The sequence below is a fragment of the Natrix helvetica genome (genome assembly GCF_964273705.1).
Source record: "Natrix helvetica genome assembly, chromosome: Z".
NCBI classification, from domain to species: Eukaryota; Metazoa; Chordata; class Lepidosauria; order Squamata; family Natricidae; genus Natrix; species Natrix helvetica.
The window spans coordinates 52,329,251-52,351,216 of NC_138554.1; the positions used below are offsets into that span (position 1 = coordinate 52,329,251).

The 21,966-nt window shown below is 38.4% G+C and overlaps 2 protein-coding genes across 4 annotated transcripts in view; one reads left to right on the forward strand and one right to left on the reverse strand.

Annotated features, from left to right (window-relative positions):
- Positions 1 to 14,641, forward strand: part of FMNL1 (formin like 1) — a 104,013-nt gene extending 89,372 nt beyond the window's left edge. For 2 of the 3 annotated variants that reach the window (XM_081933328.1, XM_081933330.1), the window contains 7 exons: positions 700 to 780; positions 1,305 to 1,434; positions 1,672 to 1,835; positions 3,601 to 3,702; positions 5,060 to 5,158; positions 5,296 to 5,422; positions 7,859 to 14,641. In XM_081933328.1, coding sequence (XP_081789454.1) covers positions 700 to 780; positions 1,305 to 1,434; positions 1,672 to 1,835; positions 3,601 to 3,702; positions 5,060 to 5,158; positions 5,296 to 5,422; positions 7,859 to 7,962 — 807 coding nt within the window. In that variant the 3' untranslated portion in view covers positions 7,963 to 14,641. Of the gene's footprint in view, positions 1 to 699; positions 781 to 1,304; positions 1,435 to 1,671; positions 1,836 to 3,600; positions 3,703 to 5,059; positions 5,159 to 5,295; positions 5,423 to 7,166; positions 7,272 to 7,858 lie in introns of all 3 variants that reach the window. The other variant, XM_081933329.1, reaches the window with a different exon arrangement.
- Positions 14,642 to 14,775: 134 nt separating this feature from the next.
- MAP3K14 (mitogen-activated protein kinase kinase kinase 14) overlaps positions 14,776 to 21,966 on the reverse strand; it is a 34,192-nt gene continuing 27,001 nt past the window's right edge. Inside the window, exons 13-15 of the mRNA XM_081933331.1 lie at positions 21,158 to 21,302; positions 17,919 to 18,019; positions 14,776 to 17,398 (exon numbers count right to left, since the gene is read on the reverse strand). Of these exons, the coding sequence (XP_081789457.1) occupies positions 17,234 to 17,398; positions 17,919 to 18,019; positions 21,158 to 21,302 (411 nt within the window). The 3' untranslated portion in view covers positions 14,776 to 17,233. The remainder of the gene's footprint in view (positions 17,399 to 17,918; positions 18,020 to 21,157; positions 21,303 to 21,966) is intronic.

Here is a 21,966-nt window from a genome sequence, read left to right on the forward strand (position 1 = left end):
AAGGAAGGAAGGAAGGAAGGAAGGAAGGAAGGAAGGAAGGAAGGAAGGAAGGAAGGAAGGAAGGAAAAATAAGAATGAAGGAAGGAAAAAGAAGGAAGGTAGGAAGGAAGGAAAGTAGGAAGGTAGGAAGGAAAGTAGGAAGGAAAGAAAGAAAGAAAGGGTAGGAAGGAAAGAAAGAAGGAAGAAAAGGAAGGAAGGAAGGAAGGAAAGACTGATTCTTGGAGCTTGACAGCAGACAGAACCTGCTATGTGGGTCCCTTTGATTCATGAACTTATTGGGTTATGTGACACAACCAATTGATTGTCATAACAGAATCCTGCTCTATTATGTATATCTGGAAATATTATGCTGTAAAGACATCAGAGCCATTGTAGACATTTATTTCCCAAGCCTAAAGGTGGAACTTGAGGTTTTCACCCTCTGTTTCCCAGGAATAAAAGGGAATAAAAGACATAGTGAAATCACTATTATAATTATTATGGTTAATAACCATTCATATGCTTTTTCATGTATATGTATAATCTTTCAAAGCCATCATTAATATATCCACCTCCCTCCTTCAGTAGCTGGCTATTCTTATGAGATAAGATAAAATGATATCCTCCTCCCTCTATCTTGGCCTATCAATGCTTTTAGATTCAGCTAAGAGATTCCAGCCAAATATGACTCAGTTTAATTGCCTGTCTGCCTCTCCGTAGATTGTCCTGGCATTTGGGAATTATTTGAACAGCAGCAAACGGGGAGCGGCTTATGGATTCCGGTTGCAGAGCCTTGATGCGGTAGGTGGGGAGAAGGAATAGAATCCTTAGGACCTGCTTCTAGAAGAAAACATGGCCAAATAGTAGGGTCTGAACTTGAAAGTTGGTTGTGGCCACAAATGAGGAACACGCTAAGGCTGAGAGCAATGTGCAAGACACAGAGCTCCAATTATGCATCAGCCACAGAGGAAAAATGCACACACTCACACACCACCCAATATGTGTCCTTGAGCATTTCAAACAGACTTTCATAATAGCAGTAGATTGTGCTTTCCGGTAATCTTTCCCAAGCTACTATAGTATGAGTCATTCAGCATTTCCTTATCTTGGATTCCCTGATGATGTTCAAGTTGTCAGGAGTGATAGTACTGCACTCCAAGGACACGTCTTCACAATATCAGAGGTATGTTTGTAAAATACATCACCCAAACCCATGGGAATTAAGAAGAGGTGGGAAGAAAATTGCAGCAACAGAAAGGGCAGGTGTTCTGTAATGCCTTGATATCTTAGTTTTTTCTTAACCTAATTGCTATTTTTCTCTGTAGCTTCTGGACATGAAATCAACAGACCGGAAACAGACACTACTTCATTATATAGTGCGGGTGATCCAAGAAAAATATCCTGAGTTCCTGAACTTTTCCAGTGAGCTGCATTTTCTGGACAAAGCAGGGACAGGTATGGAGTGGTAGATTATGAGCAAAAAGAGAACAGTAAGTCTCTTTCCTAGTGAAAAAATAGAGTGCTGCTTTTTTCTTTGCTTATGAAAAATATAGGATGGCAATAGGTAGAAGAGCATCTGACCTATAAAAATAATGAATCTAAAAGTGAAAGTAAGTGAGACGGAAGTAATCCAGACTGGCTGCTCTTGCTTCACCTCTCCGTGCTTTTTCTCTTTCCTTCCCATCTTTGTAGTGTCACTGGACAGTGTGCTTCAAGATGTGAGAAGCCTACAGCGGGGCATGGAGCTAGCACGCAAAGAATTCATGCGCCAGGATGACAGTGTCATACTCAAGGATTTCCTAAAGACGAACATAGAAATGATGGAAAAGCTTCAGGCAGACAGTAAAACTGCACAGGTAAGGAGAAAATTGTTCTGACCTAGGCTTTCCAAGCAGCTGAGTCCTCGTCCCAATAAACCCCTTTTATTTAATTTATAGTGAATTCCTCTCCAGCAAAGTCTTTCCTCTCCCACAGTCTTTCAAGATAGTTCACAATTACCAACGTTTATCAGGTTTGGAAAGTGGCCAGGCTGCTATCTTTCAGATGCCACAATACTTGTCAAGAATGCAGGAATGAACTAATTGTCTCCTGCAAACACCCCTCTCCTTTTGCTCTTCTTTATTCCCTATGGGAGGGGCCATTCACATCTACCTCTGGTCTTACTCCCAAGTCGAGGCTTGTTCCTTAGCTGTTCCCTTCGTCTGGCAACTCTGCGCAATGTGCACATTGGGTAACAGGCTCCAGCTGGTCATCTGCCTCACTGATGTCTGATTCCGAAGGCAGCTGATAACTGTCAGATGTGCCCTGGCCCCATCTCTGTCTCTGACACAGATCACTCGTTAGAATCTTCCCCAGACTCCAGGATTGTCCCATGTACCTCCCCAACCTTTTCACTGTTCGAATCTGTTGTCAGCTCTGCTTGCCGTTGGGGGGCCACAACAAAAATAACCAGAAAGCGGCGATGCCTCTTTATTTAAAAGAGGTATCACAGCAAGTGTCTATGGGCTTGGAAGAGAATTCATCCACATGTTGGGAAATCAGAACTGTATTTCTTTTTCCACAATCTATTTATGAACTCTCGTACCATAAATCATGTTTTAAATGGATGTTATACATTGTTATACAGCCATAGACTTAAAATCCAAGTGATGTTGTGACTGCCCTTTCTCTGTGCCTGGATGCTATGAGGGTCTGGATGAGGGACAATAGGCTTCAACAGACACCAGGCACGATGCTGTGGGTACAAGAGGATCTGATAGTTTATCAACTGGGTGGCTAGGAGGGCCTTTGTGCAACTTTGAAGTTGTGCCCTTACCTGGATCATGAGGCCCTGCCCATGGTCCATAGTCATTCATGCCCTATCTCTTGACTAGATTACTGCAATGCATTCTATATTGAGCTATCCTTGAAGAGTATTCAAAAGCTGCAGTTAGTGCAAAATATAATGGTGCACAGTCCTGGGAGCTCCTAAGGCTCCACTTATAAGTGTGCAAGTTGCATTGGCTGCCAGTTTGCTTCCAGACCCAATTCAGGGTGTTGGTTGTTACCTTTAATGCCCTACATGGCATGGTCCAAGATACCTGAGGAGCTGTCTCTCCCTGATGGGACAAGCTTGCCTCTTTGTGCCAGCAAAAGAGGCCTGCTACAGATCCTGTCTGCTAAGAAATTGAAGCAGGCAGTATCAAGGGGAAAAGCCTTTTCCGCTGTGTTCCTATCCCTGTGAAACATTCTTTCATTGGAGGTCAGAACTCCCCTTCCTTTTCATCTTCTGGAAGAATATAAAGGCCTGGCTTTGCCAGTTGCCCTGGAGCCCTGAGAAGGCTGCTCACCACTAGAGGTGGCCGACAGGATAAGAAGATCTCATCCTTATCCTGTGCGCTCGTGGCTCTTGTAGGCATGATTTTAGTGCAGTTTTTAATAATATTTTAATATTGGTTTGTTTTAATCTTTTAGCTCTTTTTACTTGTTTCTATAATTTTAAGCCACCTAGAATTACCTTGTAGGGGGAATGGTAAGCATAGAAAAGTAATGATAGATAGAGATAATAAAGAGTTTTTGATTGACAGAATGGCTCTTATAACCATAAGTGTGAGTCAGTTATTGTTTTTACTTGCTCCATAGGAGGCATACGAGTCGACAGTAGAGTACTTTGGGGAGAATCCCAAGACCACGCCTTCAACTATGTTCTTCCCTACATTTGTACGCTTTATTAAAGCATACCAGGTAAAAAAAAACGGTTTCCAATACATTGTAGCCTAATGTTTTAGTCTAATGACCGAAGGAGACTATTTGGGTTCATCTCTTGTCTGAATCATGGATTCTCAAGATGGCTGCTCTCTTCTGTTTTCCTGTGTCACTTTTGCAATATGAAGATTATCAAAGTGGTTTCCTCTACTGAAGTTTTGTAAAGCTTGGTCAGAAGATGGATATAAGGAACCCTTAATTATTGAAATATACGAAGTCAGTTTTTCTTTAACCTAAAACCCCATTGGTCACCTGGGCTGAGAGTGATGAAATACATAATTCCATTATACCTGGAGGGTATCACAATGGAGAGGGCTGCACTAAATCTATGTAAAGCTGAGACAATAATTGTGGTGTAGAAATTAATTAAATAATTATGAAAATTGTTCAGTCTCAGTTGATCTATTCAGGGGTGTGGGGAGGTTAACTGAGTCCACCAGTTCTTTTCCAAATTGTTCAGTTGACTGCAACAATTTAGCTATTTTCATCATGGAAATTCTCCCATTTTCATGTTTCATTTTGAAATATCATTCTGTAGATGGCATTTGCTGCTAATTTCTATTGTTTTCATGACAATTATTACTGCAGGGATACAAAACAACCTTATGGTAAAGGGCTATTGATGATATTCACAAAAAATTGCATGAATATAACTGTAGTTCATAAGCAAGGGTGTTAAAATAGTTTCTTCCAACAATATCAGTTCATTCTTATATCTTAATTCCTTCTAATATGAAAAAAGAAACTTATTAAAAACTTTTTTTTCTTTCGCCTGACGTAAAGTATGGGTGTATTCATTTTAAATTGTAGCTTAGGCTTGTTGGGATTGATTAATGCCACCCTTACTATTTTGATTTTTTGTTTTTGTGGCTTTCATGTAATTTATATATATGCATTTTCATGCAGTGAACAGTGAGAAGAATTACAATAATATTGATGGCCAAATTGAGGGAACACTATACCAGTTGGAAAACATAGAAAAGAATAATGTATCACTTTATTTGTGCTTCTAAGAAGGTGCAGTTTCTTGAAAACGGGGATAAGAGAATGTATGCTGTGAGCTTAAAAGCTCATTCCTATAGTACATGGGTTATTTAAAAGAAAGAAAAGCAGAGCTTGCAAAGGAGAAATGGGCCATAATCTTTGTTGAGGAGAAAACATCTTATTGTATAATAAATCAGTGTTTCTCAACCATGGCAATTTTAAGGTATGTGAACTTCACTGCTCAGAATGCCTCACCAGCAAAGTTACTAAGGTTGAACAACAGTGATCTAGTTGAGATATGCATGTTTGCTTAATGGGATTATTGCTTTTCTCTCATTCCACTAATATAAAGAAAGCAGAGGAAGATATAAAAGTGTGGAAGAAGCAAGAAGCAGCTGCCAAAGAAGAGGAGCCAGTTTCCCCCGGCAAAGAGGAACAGGCAGTACCCAAGGTATGGGTTAAGATTTTCTTATCCTTTCCTGCTCCATAAGTGGACTTACTTCCCATACGGCACTGTTGGGTGAGCTGGCTTTACAGACACCTTCAATTTCATCATGGGTAACCATAGCAATGGTTTCTCTTCCTTAGCAATCTCCCACCCATAAGGCCAAGCGACAACAGATGGACCTCATAGCTGAGCTGAAGAAAAAGCAGATGGTGAAAGAGCCTCTCATTTATGAAGAAAAAGATGGTGCCATTGAAGACATTATTTCAGGTGAGAAGGGAAATTGGCAGCTTGATCAAAAAATTCTGAAGTCTCTGCAGATCCATCCTTGAAGCCCAAAGATTAAAGTGAGAACTGCTCAGAATCCTATTGAAAGGGAAAAATGATGTGACCTACAAATAATTTGCCCTGAATTACTATTTCTTTTTAGATACCTGGTTCTAGGTGGGAAAGCAAACGTGTAGCAATATTTTTCATTGCATGGGTACTGTTGAGGATCTTCCTGCATATCTATGTGTATCAAGATGCTGGCATGTAGTTTTTACTTCTTTGGGTCCCTGCCACATTCGTTGAGAAGGTATCATGTGTAGCACATTTCTAAGGTCCATTGAAGCTACACATTTAATTTTTCTTATTGTAGATGTGAATTGTTACTTTTTCTTACAGTTTTATTCTGCTTATTTTATTTTCCTGGGAGTAATATGCTCAAAGCACTATCAAAATATTAAACCTATCAATAGAAATAGAAAATATAATTCAGGAAATTATATACAAATGTACAAATAATAATCACCATGAGTAAGATGAGTTTAGATTTAGATATACAACTGGATTGATGAAGGCAAATTTCCCCTTCCATCACTGAAAAATACTAAAGTATGCAGGGAATTGAAACTTTATAGAAGAAAACAAGTTGTAGTATAGTGAAAATGGGGAACTCCTGAAAGCCGTAGGAAATTAAAACGTATGAGCAGAGCTCTGATCATGGAAGGTACCTTTGCTTCCGGTTCTCCCCCCTCCTTCCCCTCAGTTGCCTGTCTCTTCCATGATACTCCATGTAGCCTTTTCAGAAACCCAGAAAAGTTTTTGTGAGGGGGGGAGGAGGAAAATAATAAGTATATTTCTGTAACCCTAAATTTGGATCCAACCCAGTCTGTTTAAATCTTCCCTGGCAAATTTTGTACAGATTGGTAGAATTTAGCAGTACATGGGCCACAGGATCTTGAAGCTCTGTGGGACTTTAAAGGTGTTTCTGACACTAGCTATTCGTTTACTTCTGACTTTTTGACTTGCTTCCCTTTTGCCCTTCTTAAGCCTTATCACTTGTTTTGGAAGTCATGTTCATTTGCTTTTACTAACCCCTGCAAGATACCACACTGAATGTAGACATACCTGTATCTTTCTCTGCCTTGGATTCTCAAAGAATACATCCATCTCACAAGCAGGGAATTTGGGGATTAATATTGTATCATGGCCTCAGCATCTAGCCAACTCCGCTAATTTCAGAAACTGAGGAGCTCAGCCTTTGTTTGTTAGTTAGTTATTTGGTTTCTATTCCACCTCATTCAGGAACTCATGATGGTATCCATAATCCTCCTGCCTCCTACTTTTTTCCACAGCAACGATATGTTAGTATTGGATGGGGAGCACCTGGTAACAGGAGGTTGTTGCTAAACTGAGAAACCCGGAAGGAGGGAAAAAATGGGTAATCACTTAGATATTATTGCCAAGTAAACTGCACTGACTCAGCCAATAGCTCACTCAAGGGCATCTTGACCTTGAATCTGACCTGGGAAGATGCCGGGGAGTCGGTGGGCTCGACAGCTCTGGAGAGTCTCTAAGGGAGAGCAGGTAGCCCATTCCCTAGATAACTTTTTTAGTAAGTACAGTAATACAGCTGCACTATCAAGGTATATTTCTTTGAACAATCCATTCTTTCACTTGCCTACTGCTTTTCCTTTCTCTTTTCCTTTCTTTGATTCCTTTCTTTCTTCCCTGAACTGTCCTTTTTTAGCTTTGAAAACTATTCCTTTTACTGCTCGGACGGGGAAACGCTCATCTCGCCTCTTCTGCGATGCCAGCTTCAATGAAGAAAACCCACTGTAGCTTGTGGCTTTAGGTAACATTGGTCAGCAGCAGAATTTATTTGGGGGAAGGAACATGGCAGGTAGCAATCAGCATGGCATATTAACTCTTTCCAACAGCGAGAAGATTCTCTGAATGTATTTGGAGCGCCTATCCTCATTGAGTCTGGCAGAATGGACCACAAGACCCTCTTTTTATCCTCAAATTCCCATCCAACAGGAAAATTACACATTCTCCATGAGCATCGTGACTGGAGATTTAATCTTGTCTCCCCATTATATCCATCTTGCTTATACGTAGATAAATATTTATATATTTCCCAAGTAAAGAGCAAAGGATAAGTACTTTTATGATGCATGCTTATTTTTAATATTTACTGGAATTTTAGTGTCTGATGCAAAGATGTAGTTTTCTTGGCAACTGCCAAGTTTTAAGATACTCTTAACAAAAGTCTATCTCAAGGCTGGAATCCCAATTTTTTTTCAAAACATACTGAATACTGAGAAGCAGGTAAAAATTTCTTCCCTATGTTTTAAAATGTTCTGTATTATAAAAATATTGCTGGGTAGAGAATACGTACCTTCAAAAGTCATAATTGAGTTTTGTTTTATTTTGTGGCAGGTCTACGTATCCAGCCATACCGGCGGGGGGACACTGGTCGGCACAGTGGCAAAAAACGAACCACTGGGCAGATTCTCCAGGCGACCTCCGAGATCTCACTGTGACAGATTTGAATGAGAACAAGCTAAATAAGCCTTGGTTTGCTGGGTGAAACAAGGACTCCGACCAAGAGGCCTGGACCAAAGACTTTTCCCTCCAAGGAATAAAGGGACTCAGGCCAGGATGACTGTCCTCTCCCCTCCCCACATACACACTTAATTATAACCTTTGCACATGTAAATCCTGCTGGCTATGTTGCCCGCTGGATCAACAATATTTCTTCATCTAATAAGCAGCTATCATCTTGGCCACATTTGACTGACCTATCATGGCAGCAGTGGGCAGGATGGGGAGGCTCAAGTCTCTAATAACAGGGACAGCCAATGGTGCTACAAACCTCCCCCACCAAATCAATAAGAAACATCTTCCACCTCCACTGATTTATTGTGGCGGCTGCTGCCTCTAAAGAAGAAGAAAGCAATTTGATCCAGATCCTTTCTCCCTGCTTTCTTTTCTAACCAACCTATTCTGGTTTCCTTATCTAGGGCATTCATTCTATTTTAGTTTTTCAATTCCGCTTCTATCCTAGAGACAAGGTGGGAGAGGATTGTCTGTTTTCTTTCAAGTGTCACAAAAAATTATGTTAGTCTAAGTACTGATGTACTCGTAGGATGATTACTTCCTGGGAAAGTATAACCTCGGGATCATTTAAGCCATTATAACAGAGCAAAACAGGGCTAATTAATTAATAAATCCAAGCTGTTTCTAAGTGGAGCAAACACCCTGTATACAATAGCATCCTGTCCCAGCATTATTATTTTTTTTGCAAAGGTGCTGCATTAATTTCATCACTTTAGAATCAAAATCATATTCAGCATTTCAGCTTTCTGATATAGAATGATTTGGCTTTAGTGGCCTGTAGCCTTTTCTTTTGCAAAATTTCATGATTGGTTCGGGGCACATAATCCTGTTGCTTCCTTAGAATTATGAATAATTTTTTGTCCTCTTTATACATTTCCATACAGTCCAGGTCTGCCCCTTATTGTGATCTATATTTCACATTCAACTACATGTCAACTGTAACTGCATGATCACAGTTGCATCCAATGTAATTAGAAACCCATTGAAAACAATGTTGCTCTTCTCCCTCTCTAGCAAATAGTTTCCCATGATTATATATTCTTCTTGAATATTTAATGAATTCAGCATCCTTTTCTATCACAACAATCAGTCTAGGGAGTTAATCTGATCAGTTGAACAGCATCTCAGGATTTAACAAAAGTTTGGCACTTTCAAAAACTACTCATTATTGGTGACAATCACACTGGTTATGGGAATTGCTGTTCTTTTCCTTGCCACATGGTGTCATTCTTCTGTGGACTGAACAATTTTTTCTTCCGGGTTGCTGGCAGTATATATTATGTATTATATATAATACATTATCTCCCCACCTCCAATCTTTAGATGTATATTCTTTAAGAGCTTTACAAGAGACAGAAAAATATAGAGTGGAGGTGACAGTAATTAGATAACTCAGGAGATCTTTAATAAAGATTTCATCATTGCAATGCATAATTATAATTCTATACTGAGATTTACAAACTGTTAGTTCACCTGAAGGATGCCACATCCTAATCCAAATGCATGTTTCCCTACTTGCTGAAAGCTTGGAGAATAGGGTTAACTTGTGAAAAATGCTTTCCCCCCCTTTTTTTCTCCTTTTCTTTCTTTCTTTCTTTCTTTCTTTCTTTCTTTCTTTCTTTCTTTCTTTCTTTCTTTCTCTTTCTTTCTTTCTTTCTTTCTTTCTTTCTTTCTTTCTTTCTTTCTTTCTTCTTTTTTGTAGTTCCACTGCACAGGAAACAATACATCTTACTCCCTCTCCCAAATCAAGCCAGATTTTTATGGATCCTAGCTTTTCTTTCATTTGCTGAGGGAGAACAATTATTATATCTCCTAAAATATGTAGAGGGGAAGAGCAATGTGTTCGTGCCCCTCTTTTTGGGTGGGTGGGTATGCAGGAGGCATGGGTTACAATACCATCATTTTGTATAATCTGGCTCCATCTGGAGCACTTTATGCCTGCAGGGACACTTATGCAGAGTTGCACTTTTGCTTTCCCTCTCACACTCCAGCATGCAAGCTTCACAGCAATAACTACCTATTTCAGGAGAGATTAGATATGCATGGACAAATTTGTTCAGCCTCAACTTGGATGAAACAAAATCCTCAACTGCCTTTAGCAATACTATGGCCAGGTCCCTACTGTCCATCCCAAACTTGCTGTTGACTAGATATGCTTAGAAGCCCAGTTTTAGGCTACCATTGCTTTCCCCATAATTTAAGAAAAACTAAAATTATTGCAGCAAATGCTCAGAATAGCACAATTCTTTATGCCATGTCCGGGAGCAAGGGGAAAGGTGTGGGGAGGGAGGGTTAGTAAAACAACTGAATGTGGAACTTAATTTTCTTAAAATGCCTTGAATTCTGTAGATGAGCCACAACGCTCTACATGACTTGTTACTTTGTATACATTATTTTTATATATGGTGTGTGAATTGCATTTAATCCAAAGCAAGTTAACAAATGAGAGAATATAATACATGTATTGTAACAATGAAAATTATGTTCTTACTGTTTGGGAAGTACACTGGGCTGGATTCTTAAGACAGGAAATATTCAAAAAAGTTTGCAAAAAAATATGTCAAAGAGGAACCAATACAATTTGCAATATCAAAATGTCTACATATTCATCCTATGATCATAAACACATGGCAGCTCAGAACTCTGTTCAAGATGTAGGATAAGCCAAAGTGTTTAGAGACTACACAACTTGGTAAAACTTAACTTGCCCTACAAAATCATCTTTGTCTGGTTTTTAAATAATGACTCTTCATAGTCTTCTCAAGCTTCATGCCTCCAGATGATATGGTTGAGAAAAATTATCCTAGTGAATAGTATACCAAGTTCCTATTTTACCACTAACAGCAAAAACTGCCGCCTTATTCATTGTCACCTAGACTTCACAGGCTATTTCTCCTCCTGCCTTCCAAAAAGAATAAAACCATCAGTTTAGGTGACATATAAAAGATGTTGCAACTTAGTTCAAATGCAGGTGGCTATATCCATGCGCTTTTTCTCAGCAGATGTAGTTTGCCTTTCAGAATGTGTTTTCAACAGCCCCAGTTCAGCCAAGGAACTAGAAACATTTTTGTAACGCAAGCATATCTGTTGTTAATCCATGATAGATTCAGAACGATTTCACTCTGAGTACTACACGTTGCACAGATAAATTGATCATTTTCAGAAATCAAATGTTTGAGAGACTAACCTTTGCTGATACTACAGTTTTGCTTATATAACTAGTAGACTCTAGTCTCCGACTCTACTATTGTGATTAAAATCTGTACAGTACTTTAACTTTTCAGATCAGGCTTCTACCACGCTAAGCCAAAATGCTTTAATTGTACATGAATATCCCACCATTTTATTTGATTTGTAAACCCATGGGGGCTCCATTTTATCCCAACAGCCACCCTGGGCTGTGCTGACAACAAATGGCTGACCTAAAGATACCCCTTAAGTATATCCTTAGTAAGTATTCAGGTGTCCATGGATGAACTTGGAACTTTATTGAAGACCAGTCATTCCCACAATAGTTTAAAGCTCTTCCTGTTGTATGATTTGAATCAAAGATTGAAACCTGCAATGTTATCTAGATCCAAAAGGGTGACTATTTTGGTTTTACAAAATTCAGCCTTGCACTTTATGACAAGGCGAAGTTACTAAGCTTCAATGATCATTGTTTTGGATCCAGACAACAAAATAGACCTCGAATTGGATAAAATGCAACATGGGTGTGTGTGTGTGAAGTAATGCCAGGACTTTATGAGTTGAGATTTTAAGTTGCACATGGGATCTTTCTAGCGTTGTACTTGTCAAAGAGTACTTGTCAAAACTCATTCACAACGCCAAATCTTGTAGCAGCCCTCCTGATAATGGCTCTTCCCCAGCTTTCCCCATAATTGGCAAGAATTTTATTCTCAAATGTTTATTCCCAAATTACAAATCAATTGTTAAGTGGTATGAATTACAATTTAAGATGTGGAAAATGAAATATTTCTTCAAAAGACAAACATATCAATGTTGGGCATTAATTTCTTTATGAAGTAATCCCTACTATAAAGGACAGCAGACAACCCAGAACATTAGCATGAGTTAGTTTATGGTCTTCCCACAGAAATCACTGTGGGAGACAGTATGCTGGCTTTAGTATGTGATGAGACCGCCACATCTGCTCCAAAATCACAGAGGTTGTATATACCTGTTGCAAATTCATAAACTGCACTTGGTCATTACTGAGTAACCACAGCATTTTTAGATATTCACCCATCCTTAGCCAAAGTTCTAAAGAAAAGAGAAACAGTAGAAAAACATCTAGCTAAATAAAGACACTACCAAAATATGAGCTAAAGGCACTGTGATTTAATTTCCTTGATTGAAAAAAGGTACATTTAATTTTCATTAGGGTTACAAATTCATTGGCAGTTAAAAATAACATCAGACATTCTTAATTTTCATAGAATCACAGACAATATATATTGTGCTTGTATAACATGATGATCCACAATTAATAAAATTTACTTTTCTGGATTGAAACAGTACACTGAACCATAAACTAACACAGCACAGGTCTTCAGAACACACTAGACTAAATATCGCTGGCAAGTTTGTGGTTCAGTGTGTCACATGAACATAATCAGTGATTTTCATTTAAAATATATTTCTGTGTTCTTAGTTTCCCCTTCCATTAAAAATATTTTTTAAATTGAAAACAACAAAATGAACACTTTTAATTGAAGTATTAAGAACACAGTTTGGAAGGATCTTTAGGCCACTCTGGTTACTTTTGGCAAAAGCAACTCCAATCTAAAGAGCTGTTTCAAACAATTCTTTCATTCTATTCGTTTTAAAAAGCTTTTTGGCATTTCTGAAGCTGAACTAGAGGAAAAAGTATCTAAGATAACAGGCTGTAAGACTGAGGCTTTCTAGTGTTCCATCTCTCGGCTTTTTCAAAACCAATATAATTTTAACATTGAAAAAAATAAGACAAACTTCTAAGCTCATTTTTGCAAGCAAATTAGTTATTCAATAGTTTAAACACTGGAAGCAAGGAAGTTAATAAATTCTCCACACAGAAAGCTCACACAGAAAGTTAATATTTTAGCATAAATTCTCTAGAGTTAAAAAAAAATGGCTTGGTTCATATAGTGCTCCTAAACACTATGACCAAATGATTTTCATCATTTGTTCAATATGCCATTGTGGCTTGACTTGATGCTACAGAGTTGATTTATATATCACAGTAAAAAAAAAAGCATACACATGGAGACATAATATGATCTATGAGCACACTATCATTATGTCATCACAATGCAAATCTGACAAAATAACTTCTTTATACCCAAAAACAAAACAAATAGAGAAAATATACATGAAATAAATGAATGAAGAAAAAATATTGTGCTTTTCTGTATATTAGATCCCTATTTCTTGATTTAGGGTCTGCTACTTCATTCGCAGGAATCAATATGCTGTAAGTAGATTGACGTTTTAAGAACTGACAGCTGGATTACAGCTACAGATACCTTAATATCACGATAAACTTTCAGATTTTTCTAACTGTGATGGTAGTTTACTCCCCTATTGCATTTAGATACATCATATTGCTACATTTTTTTTTCTTTAGATTGGATAAGTCAGCAATTCTTTCAAATTAAGAAAAGATCTTGAAAGAGTCAAGATTTCCACTGATGATGTTTTTAAGAACACTTAAAGAGAATTTCATTGGTAACTAGGAGACGTTTCCTTTCCACAAACAGAACGGATAAGCTCAAGTTGTACAATCTATAGAGGGCAATTTGTTTTTTTTTTTAAAAATTATTATCTACAGTTAGGAATAGCTGTGATTGGCTCTGCAGCCAGTTTCTCCTCTATAATTTTTTTAAACCATTCTTTGAATTCCAACTTGAAACTAGGTATGACAGTGAAAAATAGAGTTCATTCATCTATCCAGATATATTAGAACAACTAAAATCTTTCACTGATGCCAGGCGAGCGAGGGACAGATCCGCTGTGGTTTCCCTTTCAGGATCCTTTTGGAGCCGTGCCTGGAGGCTTTGGGGTGAGCCTGTGGAAAATCTCTCTCTGATGGGAGAAACTCACTTCTGGAGAAAAATGGAGCAGCCAGAGATGCTGGAGAAAGTCAGTGCAACATCCGCAATAAAACTGGAGGCTCTTCTGTTTTCAGACAACTACACTACTCAGCATGCACCTCCAGCTAGCTCAGCTGTCAAAGGAGCTTAGAGAACTCAACCAAGTCCTTGGCTCTCAAGGAGGCCCTGACTCGGAACCTGGCTCAGTCACAAAAATGCTCCAACATCATTGCTAAGACAAATATATTGTTGAGAAACCTACCCAGGTGACCCTAAGAAAATGCTTTATTTGAGCCTCCTGCAGCCAAACCGAAAAGAAAGTCAGATTTGTTAAGTGATGATTCCACGGCATTTCTCCAAATCAGTTGGTTCAGATTGGATAAAAGCACCCAGGTCCCTGAAGGAACAATAGCGCAAGATGCCTTGGAAGTTCCCAAGAGCAGTGCTTTCCTGCCGCTTGCACCAACAATGAAGTAATGTCAAATATGTTTCTTATGCTAATTCTTATTCTTTATAATAAAGTGTTGCATTTTTTTTTAAAAAAAAACCCTCTTTCTTTTACATGAACTGTACCAGTTACTAAGAGAATACAATACAAAATGATTTTACAGATTGCAGTCCCAAACAACAGTACTTATACATTTTAGTTTTCAATAGCAAAATAAGAGGCTGCTTGCTCCTTTCAACAAACATCATGGTCCCGAGGAGATATTTTAACCACAGTGTCTCCCAATACTTGTGGCAATTTTGTAAGTCACAAAACTCCATAAGTTCATTAGGTTACTGAATTGTGGGAGCAATGATTCCAATTCTGAATAGCATTTAATTTTGCGCATAATTAAATAGGGACCAAAACATGAACTTCAGACAATTGAAATTACATACAATCATAAACACTCAGTGGCCTATTTCAGCATTCTATTGTACCACCTGGAAAGATATTGCCTTTTAGAGCACAACTATGATCAAATTAGCAGGATATTCAAGCAAGATTTCAAATGCAGCAGTACAACTTCTAATAGACCAGACTACAAAAGCCTCTTGCCAATTAAGAAACAACCGATTATTAAGGCACAATTTCTAGCTTCTAGAAAATAATCTACTTGCTTAGAATTGCAATAGATTTAGAAGCCAGCAACAGACAAATTTTATTATCCAATAGTGAAGTTAGAAATGAAGACATTTAACTCTGATGTGAAATGAGACTTTTAGAAGGAAAAATATTATAGATTTTAGAGTTGTTCTATGGACATTTTTTTGTAATTTACACATTCACCCCAGCTGCCTAAAAATTACATTTGAAAAGATGGATTGAAAATATGATGCCCTCCAGAATGGCTGGTTACCTTGGTAAAGAAATAGACATGTCTGGGAGAGGAAGTAGAAAATCTTGAAAATTTAATTGGAATTTAGACAACTAAATTCAGGCTGGTCTATTGCCCTCAAACACAAATGTTACTTTTTTTGAGAGAGAGGAATAACGATCAGACATGTTTTAAAATCCTTCCCCCTCTCCCGCTCCAATTTTGTAAATTGGATTTATCTTTTCTGTACCATTTCAAAGTTCAACCAAAAACAATTATGAGTGAATACATTCCAGATGTAGCTCCGAACATGCCAGATGAGGTTTTGTGAATGAGATATCTTTGCACCTATCAAGAAAAAAGGATGACTATATACCAGGGGTGTCAAACTCAGTTTCATTGAGGGCCACATCAGGGTTGTGTTTGACGTCAGAGGGCTGGGGAGGGCATGGTCAGCTCAATATCACTCTTATTGGGGGCGCCTGTGGAGGCCCGAACATTCTGTCAGCAAAAATTGGTTCCTAAACTCCATTTTCGGCTGAGACAGCCTTTTGCAACCCTCTACCAGTGAAAACAGAGCTTGGGAGGGCCACACACAGCCCTCCTAAACTCAGGTTTTGCCTGCAGAGGCACTGTGGGCTGGTCCTTTGCTGTGGGCCAGATCTAAGCACCCGCGGGCCGGATTTGGCACCTGGGCCTGGAGTTTGATACCCCTGCTATATACCATATATTTTATTCCTCTTACATCCTAGTCCAATGATATTCATTTACACGACCAGAGTTCTTCACACAAAACCTATCAAAATTAATAAAATCAATATGGTAAATTAAAAATAAGACTATAAGGATTTGCCTAAACTATCTCAAGTTTAGATTTTTGCATCAAATTATCCTTGGCATAGGTGGAATCTAATGAGCATTGAAGTCTTGGTGCATTCAAAAGGGCTTACTTCTATATCATAAACAATAATATATTGATGCGATTCTCTCTGATTTAGAATTATAAAAAGTAAAAATTAATGCTCTCTTGAAAAGTATGATCTGTTTAATATTAAAAAAAACTATTTGTATTATATTGTAGCTAAAAGTTTCCTTGATAAGAATTTAATCTTAACTCTTAACTCTGTAAAACAGGTGTGTGCAAACTTTTTGCTTTCCTGGGCCACACAGAATGGAAAAGAATTGTCTTGGACCGCAAGTAAAATATATAGTACAGTTAATGTATCTAAATAACAAACTTCCTTTATTTATATATTTATTTATTATAATCTTGTGAGGCCACAGTACCAGCTAGCCATCGGCCGCATGTTGAACATGCCTGCTGTAAATTGTGCAGGAAGAAAATGAAATAACATATAGTAAAAGAGTTTCTGTATGAATGATGAAGTTACTGCTTCTGCAGAGATACTGGTTATGCACTCATTACGCACTGCCTGTTATATTGGTGGTCATGTATTCCTCCAAAGAATTCAAAAGCAATATTCAGTGCTCAAACTGAAAAAGGCAGGTTAAAAGATGACCACCCCACCCCAAGCACTATTGAGATAGTACTCGATAGTGAGATTAAGGAAGATTTATCTGCCTAAACCACAGCAACTTATGTTTCCAAGCTTCTGAGGTTGATTTTGTTAAATGCAGTCCATTCAATTCTGCATAGATGTTCATCCCACAACACCATCTGTAGGCACTAGATGTGGCAAAGAAGCAGACAAGGAACCTCTAATCTACTTTGGCAGCCAGCTGTCACTAACGAATTCCTACATTGACTTTTCTGCAAAGTCACATTTGCTTCAATATAAGAAGTGAGGAGGAAAAAGACCTTACAGCCGCTTCTCTAACAGACCATGTTTGACCCTCCACTTCCAGCCAGAACTACAATCAGGAGCCAAAGTGCACTGAAGTTCAATGCCTGAATCAGGGACAGCCATATCACAATGAACAGGATCGCCTTCTTTTGAGAAGAAGCTGAATGCAGGGGCTGGTATCTAAGAAAACAAAAAAATAAAATAAAAAGCAGGTAAACAAAATCCACTCTACATAGGTACATATTACTGGCAATCCTAATTAATGCCTGTATAAATCTGCCAAATCACTCTGTGAACCCACCAGATCCGTGTTTAGTGACCCATGGCACACCTCTGGCAATTACAAATCTTGGCCCAGGATGAATGTAAGGATGGAATAAATCATGTACTATGTTTAAATAATAGTAGTAAATGGTAAAAATATTAATAAAGTAGCATTTTAAATATTTCAGAGGCATCCAGCCCCTCCCCAAACTAGGCTAATTTCCCCAATTGGGGGGGAGGGCTATGGCATCCCAAATCCTCAGATTGGACTGGAAACTGTAGTTGCACCCACTTCAATAATATCTAAGAGATAAAAATTATTACTCTGCCTCCCCTGCTATAAAAAAGTTACCTTGCAAAATTTATATTTCCTTCACCGAAAACTCTATTTTAATACATAGCCAAAAAAAGACCGGCTCTTCTGTGCAATATCTACCTGGCTGCTGATTCCAGTGGCAACATCTCCCACCTTAGTTCCATGGAATTCTCTGATGTGGAGGCTTTCCCCACTAAGCAAGCAGATCTCAATTTTAACCCCTGGTAGAAAATAAAAAAGAAGAGAGAAAAGAACTTTTTGTTCTAATTTTATTCCAAAGAGCCTTATTCTGTAGAGATTAATAGCTCTCAATTTTTCTTCTACCCATCATCCTTGGACTAAACTGCCTATCAAACATAAGACATTCCTCAACCCAGAGAATACTAGTGTAAAAATTGATTAGGCCAGTATTTCCAACACTGGTGTGGCTTTAAGATATGTGGATTTCAAATCACAGCATGATGGCTGGGAAACTTGAACTCCAAACATGTTTAAAGTTGGTAAGATTGAGAAATATGGATTTAGATTATAGTTCTCCAACCTTTTGGCTTTTCTGAGATGTACTTACTGAAGAGGAATTTTTAGGTCACACATTAAATATATAATATATTTAATGTATATAAATAACAAACTTCCTTTATTTTTTATTACGTTGTGGGGCTGCATTACTAGCTGTCCAGGGCTTCATGCAGATGAGGGGTTGGATCACCTGGTCCAAACCCCGGTCAGTGTAAGAATCCGAATGAAAGCATCAGGATCTAAAGGAGTCCAAAAGCCACACATATATTTTGAGCATCTCATTTCATTAACTTTTATTTTTGCCATTTTAAAAATTCAGCTGAACATACAGATTTCACAATCATTTTGAAAATACAGTGTGTGCACAATTATTAGGCAAGTGAGTATTTTGACCATATCATTACTTTTATGCGTATTTTCCACCTCCAAGGTGTATAAATTAGAATACTTAGTGGACAGAAGCTTATTAGATGATGTGTATTTGAGTAATGTGGGAGGGTGTGGCCTAAGGAGATCAACACCTTATATCAAAGTGTGCATAATTATTAGGCAGCTTCTTTTCCTCAGGCAAAATAGGCCAAGAGAAATTTAACTGACTCTGAAAAGTCAAAAATTGTAAAAAGTCTTTCAGAGGGATGCAGCACTCTTGAAATTGCTAAGATATTGGAGTGTGATCACAGAACTATCAAACGTTTTGTTGCAGTCAACAGAGTCGCAAGAAACGTGTTGAGAAAAAGATTTATATTAACTGCCTAAGATTTGAGAAGAATCAAACGTGAAGCTACCAGGAACCCATTATCATCCACTGCTGTCATATTCCAGAACTGCAACCTATCTCAAGTACAAGATGTTCAGTGCTCAGAGACATGGCCAAGGTAAGGAAGGCTGGAATCTGACTAGCACTGAACAAGACACATAAGTTGAAATGGCAAAACTGGGCCAAAAACTATCTGAAGACAGAGTTTTCAAAGGTTTTATAGACTGATGAGATGAGAGTGAGATGAGAGCCATCAACAGACAGCTGGATGGGCCCATGGCTGGATCAGTAATGCGGACAAAGCTCCACTTTGACTCAGATGCCAGCAAGGTGGAAGTGGGGTACTGGTATGGATTGGTATTATGAAATATGAGCTAGCTGGACTTTTTCGGGTAGAAGATGGACTAAAAATCAGCTCCCAAACCTACTGCCAGTTTTTAGAAGACACTTTCTTCAAGCAGTGGTACAGGAAAAAGTCTGCATCTTTCAAGAAGACCACGATTGTTATGCAGGACAATGTTCCATCGCATACATCGAAGTACTCCATTGTGTGATTAGCCAGTGAAGCCCTTAAAGATGAAAGAATAATGACATGATGCCTTCCTCACCCTACTGAGAACTTGTGGGCCCTTCTTAAACAAGAGATTTACGGTGAAAGAAAATAGTACACCTCTCTGAACAGTGTCTAGTTGGCTGTGGTTGCTGCTGCACAAAAAACTGATCGTCAACACATCAAGAAACTGACAGACTCCATGAATGGAAGGCTTATGGCTGTTACTGAAAAGAAGGGTGGCTATGTTGGTCACTGGTTTTTGTGTGTGAACTGTCAGAAATGTTTATTTGTACTTTTTGAATTGTTTTGTTTATTATTCTCACTTTAACAGACGAAAATAAATAAGTGAGATGGGCAAATTTTTATTTTTCATTTAATTGCATAATAATTCTGCACACTAATAGTTGCCCAATAATTGTGCCCACATAGATATTCTCCTAAGAAAGCCAAAACCTCACTTTTACTTTTTTTTAATGTTCAGATTTGAGGTTTACTAATATTTTGGAATGACTTTGATTTTTTGATTTTGGAGAGCACTGTAGTTGTTCAACAATGAAATTTATCCTCTCAAATACAGCCTGCCTAATAATTGTGCACAGAGTGTAATGTAGCATACACTTAACCAGATTAATCTTTCAAAGCTCATGGCACACTTGGGTTGCTTTCCAAACAGCCAGTCTTCAAATAAACATTTTCCAGAAACGTAGGTTAGATTGTTACTAGAAAAATTTAGTAAATAATGGGAAATAATAATTATCTTCCAGGCTGCTATCCTGTTGTTCTAGCTCATGTCTATAATTCAAGTATCGCATTTTTCAGACAATAAGACACCCCGGAGTATAAGACGCACTATGATTCCTTTATTGTATTAAGAGGTAAATTTTTTAGAAAAAGTTTCTGCACTCTGCAGGCCTTCCAAACCCTCTGCACGTCTCGTTTTTTGCAAAAAAAAAAAAAAAAGGGGGGGGGCACGCAGAGCTTTAGGAGACTTTAGAGTGCTCCTGGGGGCTGGGGGGCAAAACGAGCAAAAACCGGGTTGTTTTTTGAAAGAAAAAAAAAGAGGGAGCATGCAGAGCTTTGGGAGGCTTGTACAGTGCTCCTGGGTGGTGGGGGTGAGGCAAAAACAAACAAAAAACGGGGCATTTTTTTTCCACACACACACAAAAAGGGCATGCAGAGCTTTGGGAGGCTTGTAGAGTGCTCCTGGGGGTGGGGGTGGGGGCAAAAATGAGGAAAAATGGCCCGTTTTTTGCTCAATTTTACCCTCCCCAGCTCCCAGGAGTACTTTGCAAGCCTCCCAAACCCTCTGCATGTCCCCTTTTGCAAAGGGGGCGGGGTTTCAGGAGGCCAAAAATGCTGTATTTAGTCTATAAAACGCACCCAGATTTTCACCCTCTTTTTGTGGGGGAAAATGTGCGTCTTATACTCCAAAAAATACAGTAGTAACTAATTTTGATTTTTAAAAAAATCATATCTGACAAACACCATCAAAAAATAATTTGTGGCTATCATCCTATAACCATGTCTTACCATTAACATAAGTGGGCATATCTGTATTCCTGCTGCGATTCAGCCAGCTGTTCCAGCTGTTGCTCTGGCCATCTGCTTGACTGTTCCAGGAATGTACACCTGAACTCATGGTGTCCTTCAGACTGTGGGACATTTTCAATGAACCCTAAAGAATCAAAAAGGAGGAGCAACTGCATTTTTGGGGGGGCTTGGATGCCGGATGTATCTTTTTGTTACATTCCTTTTTGCATTCCTTTCCGTATTCCCCCCTCCCTTGCTGTAGCTCCAAACACACACACACACACTCAAGAAATGCTAGACAATGTAAATCTATAAATGGGCTTGTATTTGACACCTGGTATATGGAGAAAAAAGTAAATGTGAATACTTTCAAGCATGAGAAGTAAGAAATGTATTTTGCATGCTAATGTTGCTAAAGAAAAACTGTGAGAGACATAGAAACAAACAGAGAGAAGAAGACAATTTTGTTTCAGTATGTATGTGTGTTCATTATGCATATGCATGTGTTTTGGAATGGAATGGAATGGCTAACCAACCATTCATAAAAGTTGATCATTTTCCAAGTGCCATGCCTCACTACTGAAACATTCTAAATGGGAAAGATGCACCAGCCAATTTTTGCATAGACAAAGGAGAAGGTGGAGATACAGAGAATAGCTCAGCTTGTTTGTAAGATTCTGGGGTAAGAAGTTCAAAAATTCAGAGATGATGTGATATGAAAGAAAAATGTGAACATTCCCTAGGAATATCTATACCCTTTTATTATAGGATACCTTTATTACATTTAGCTATATTTAGATTCCACCGAT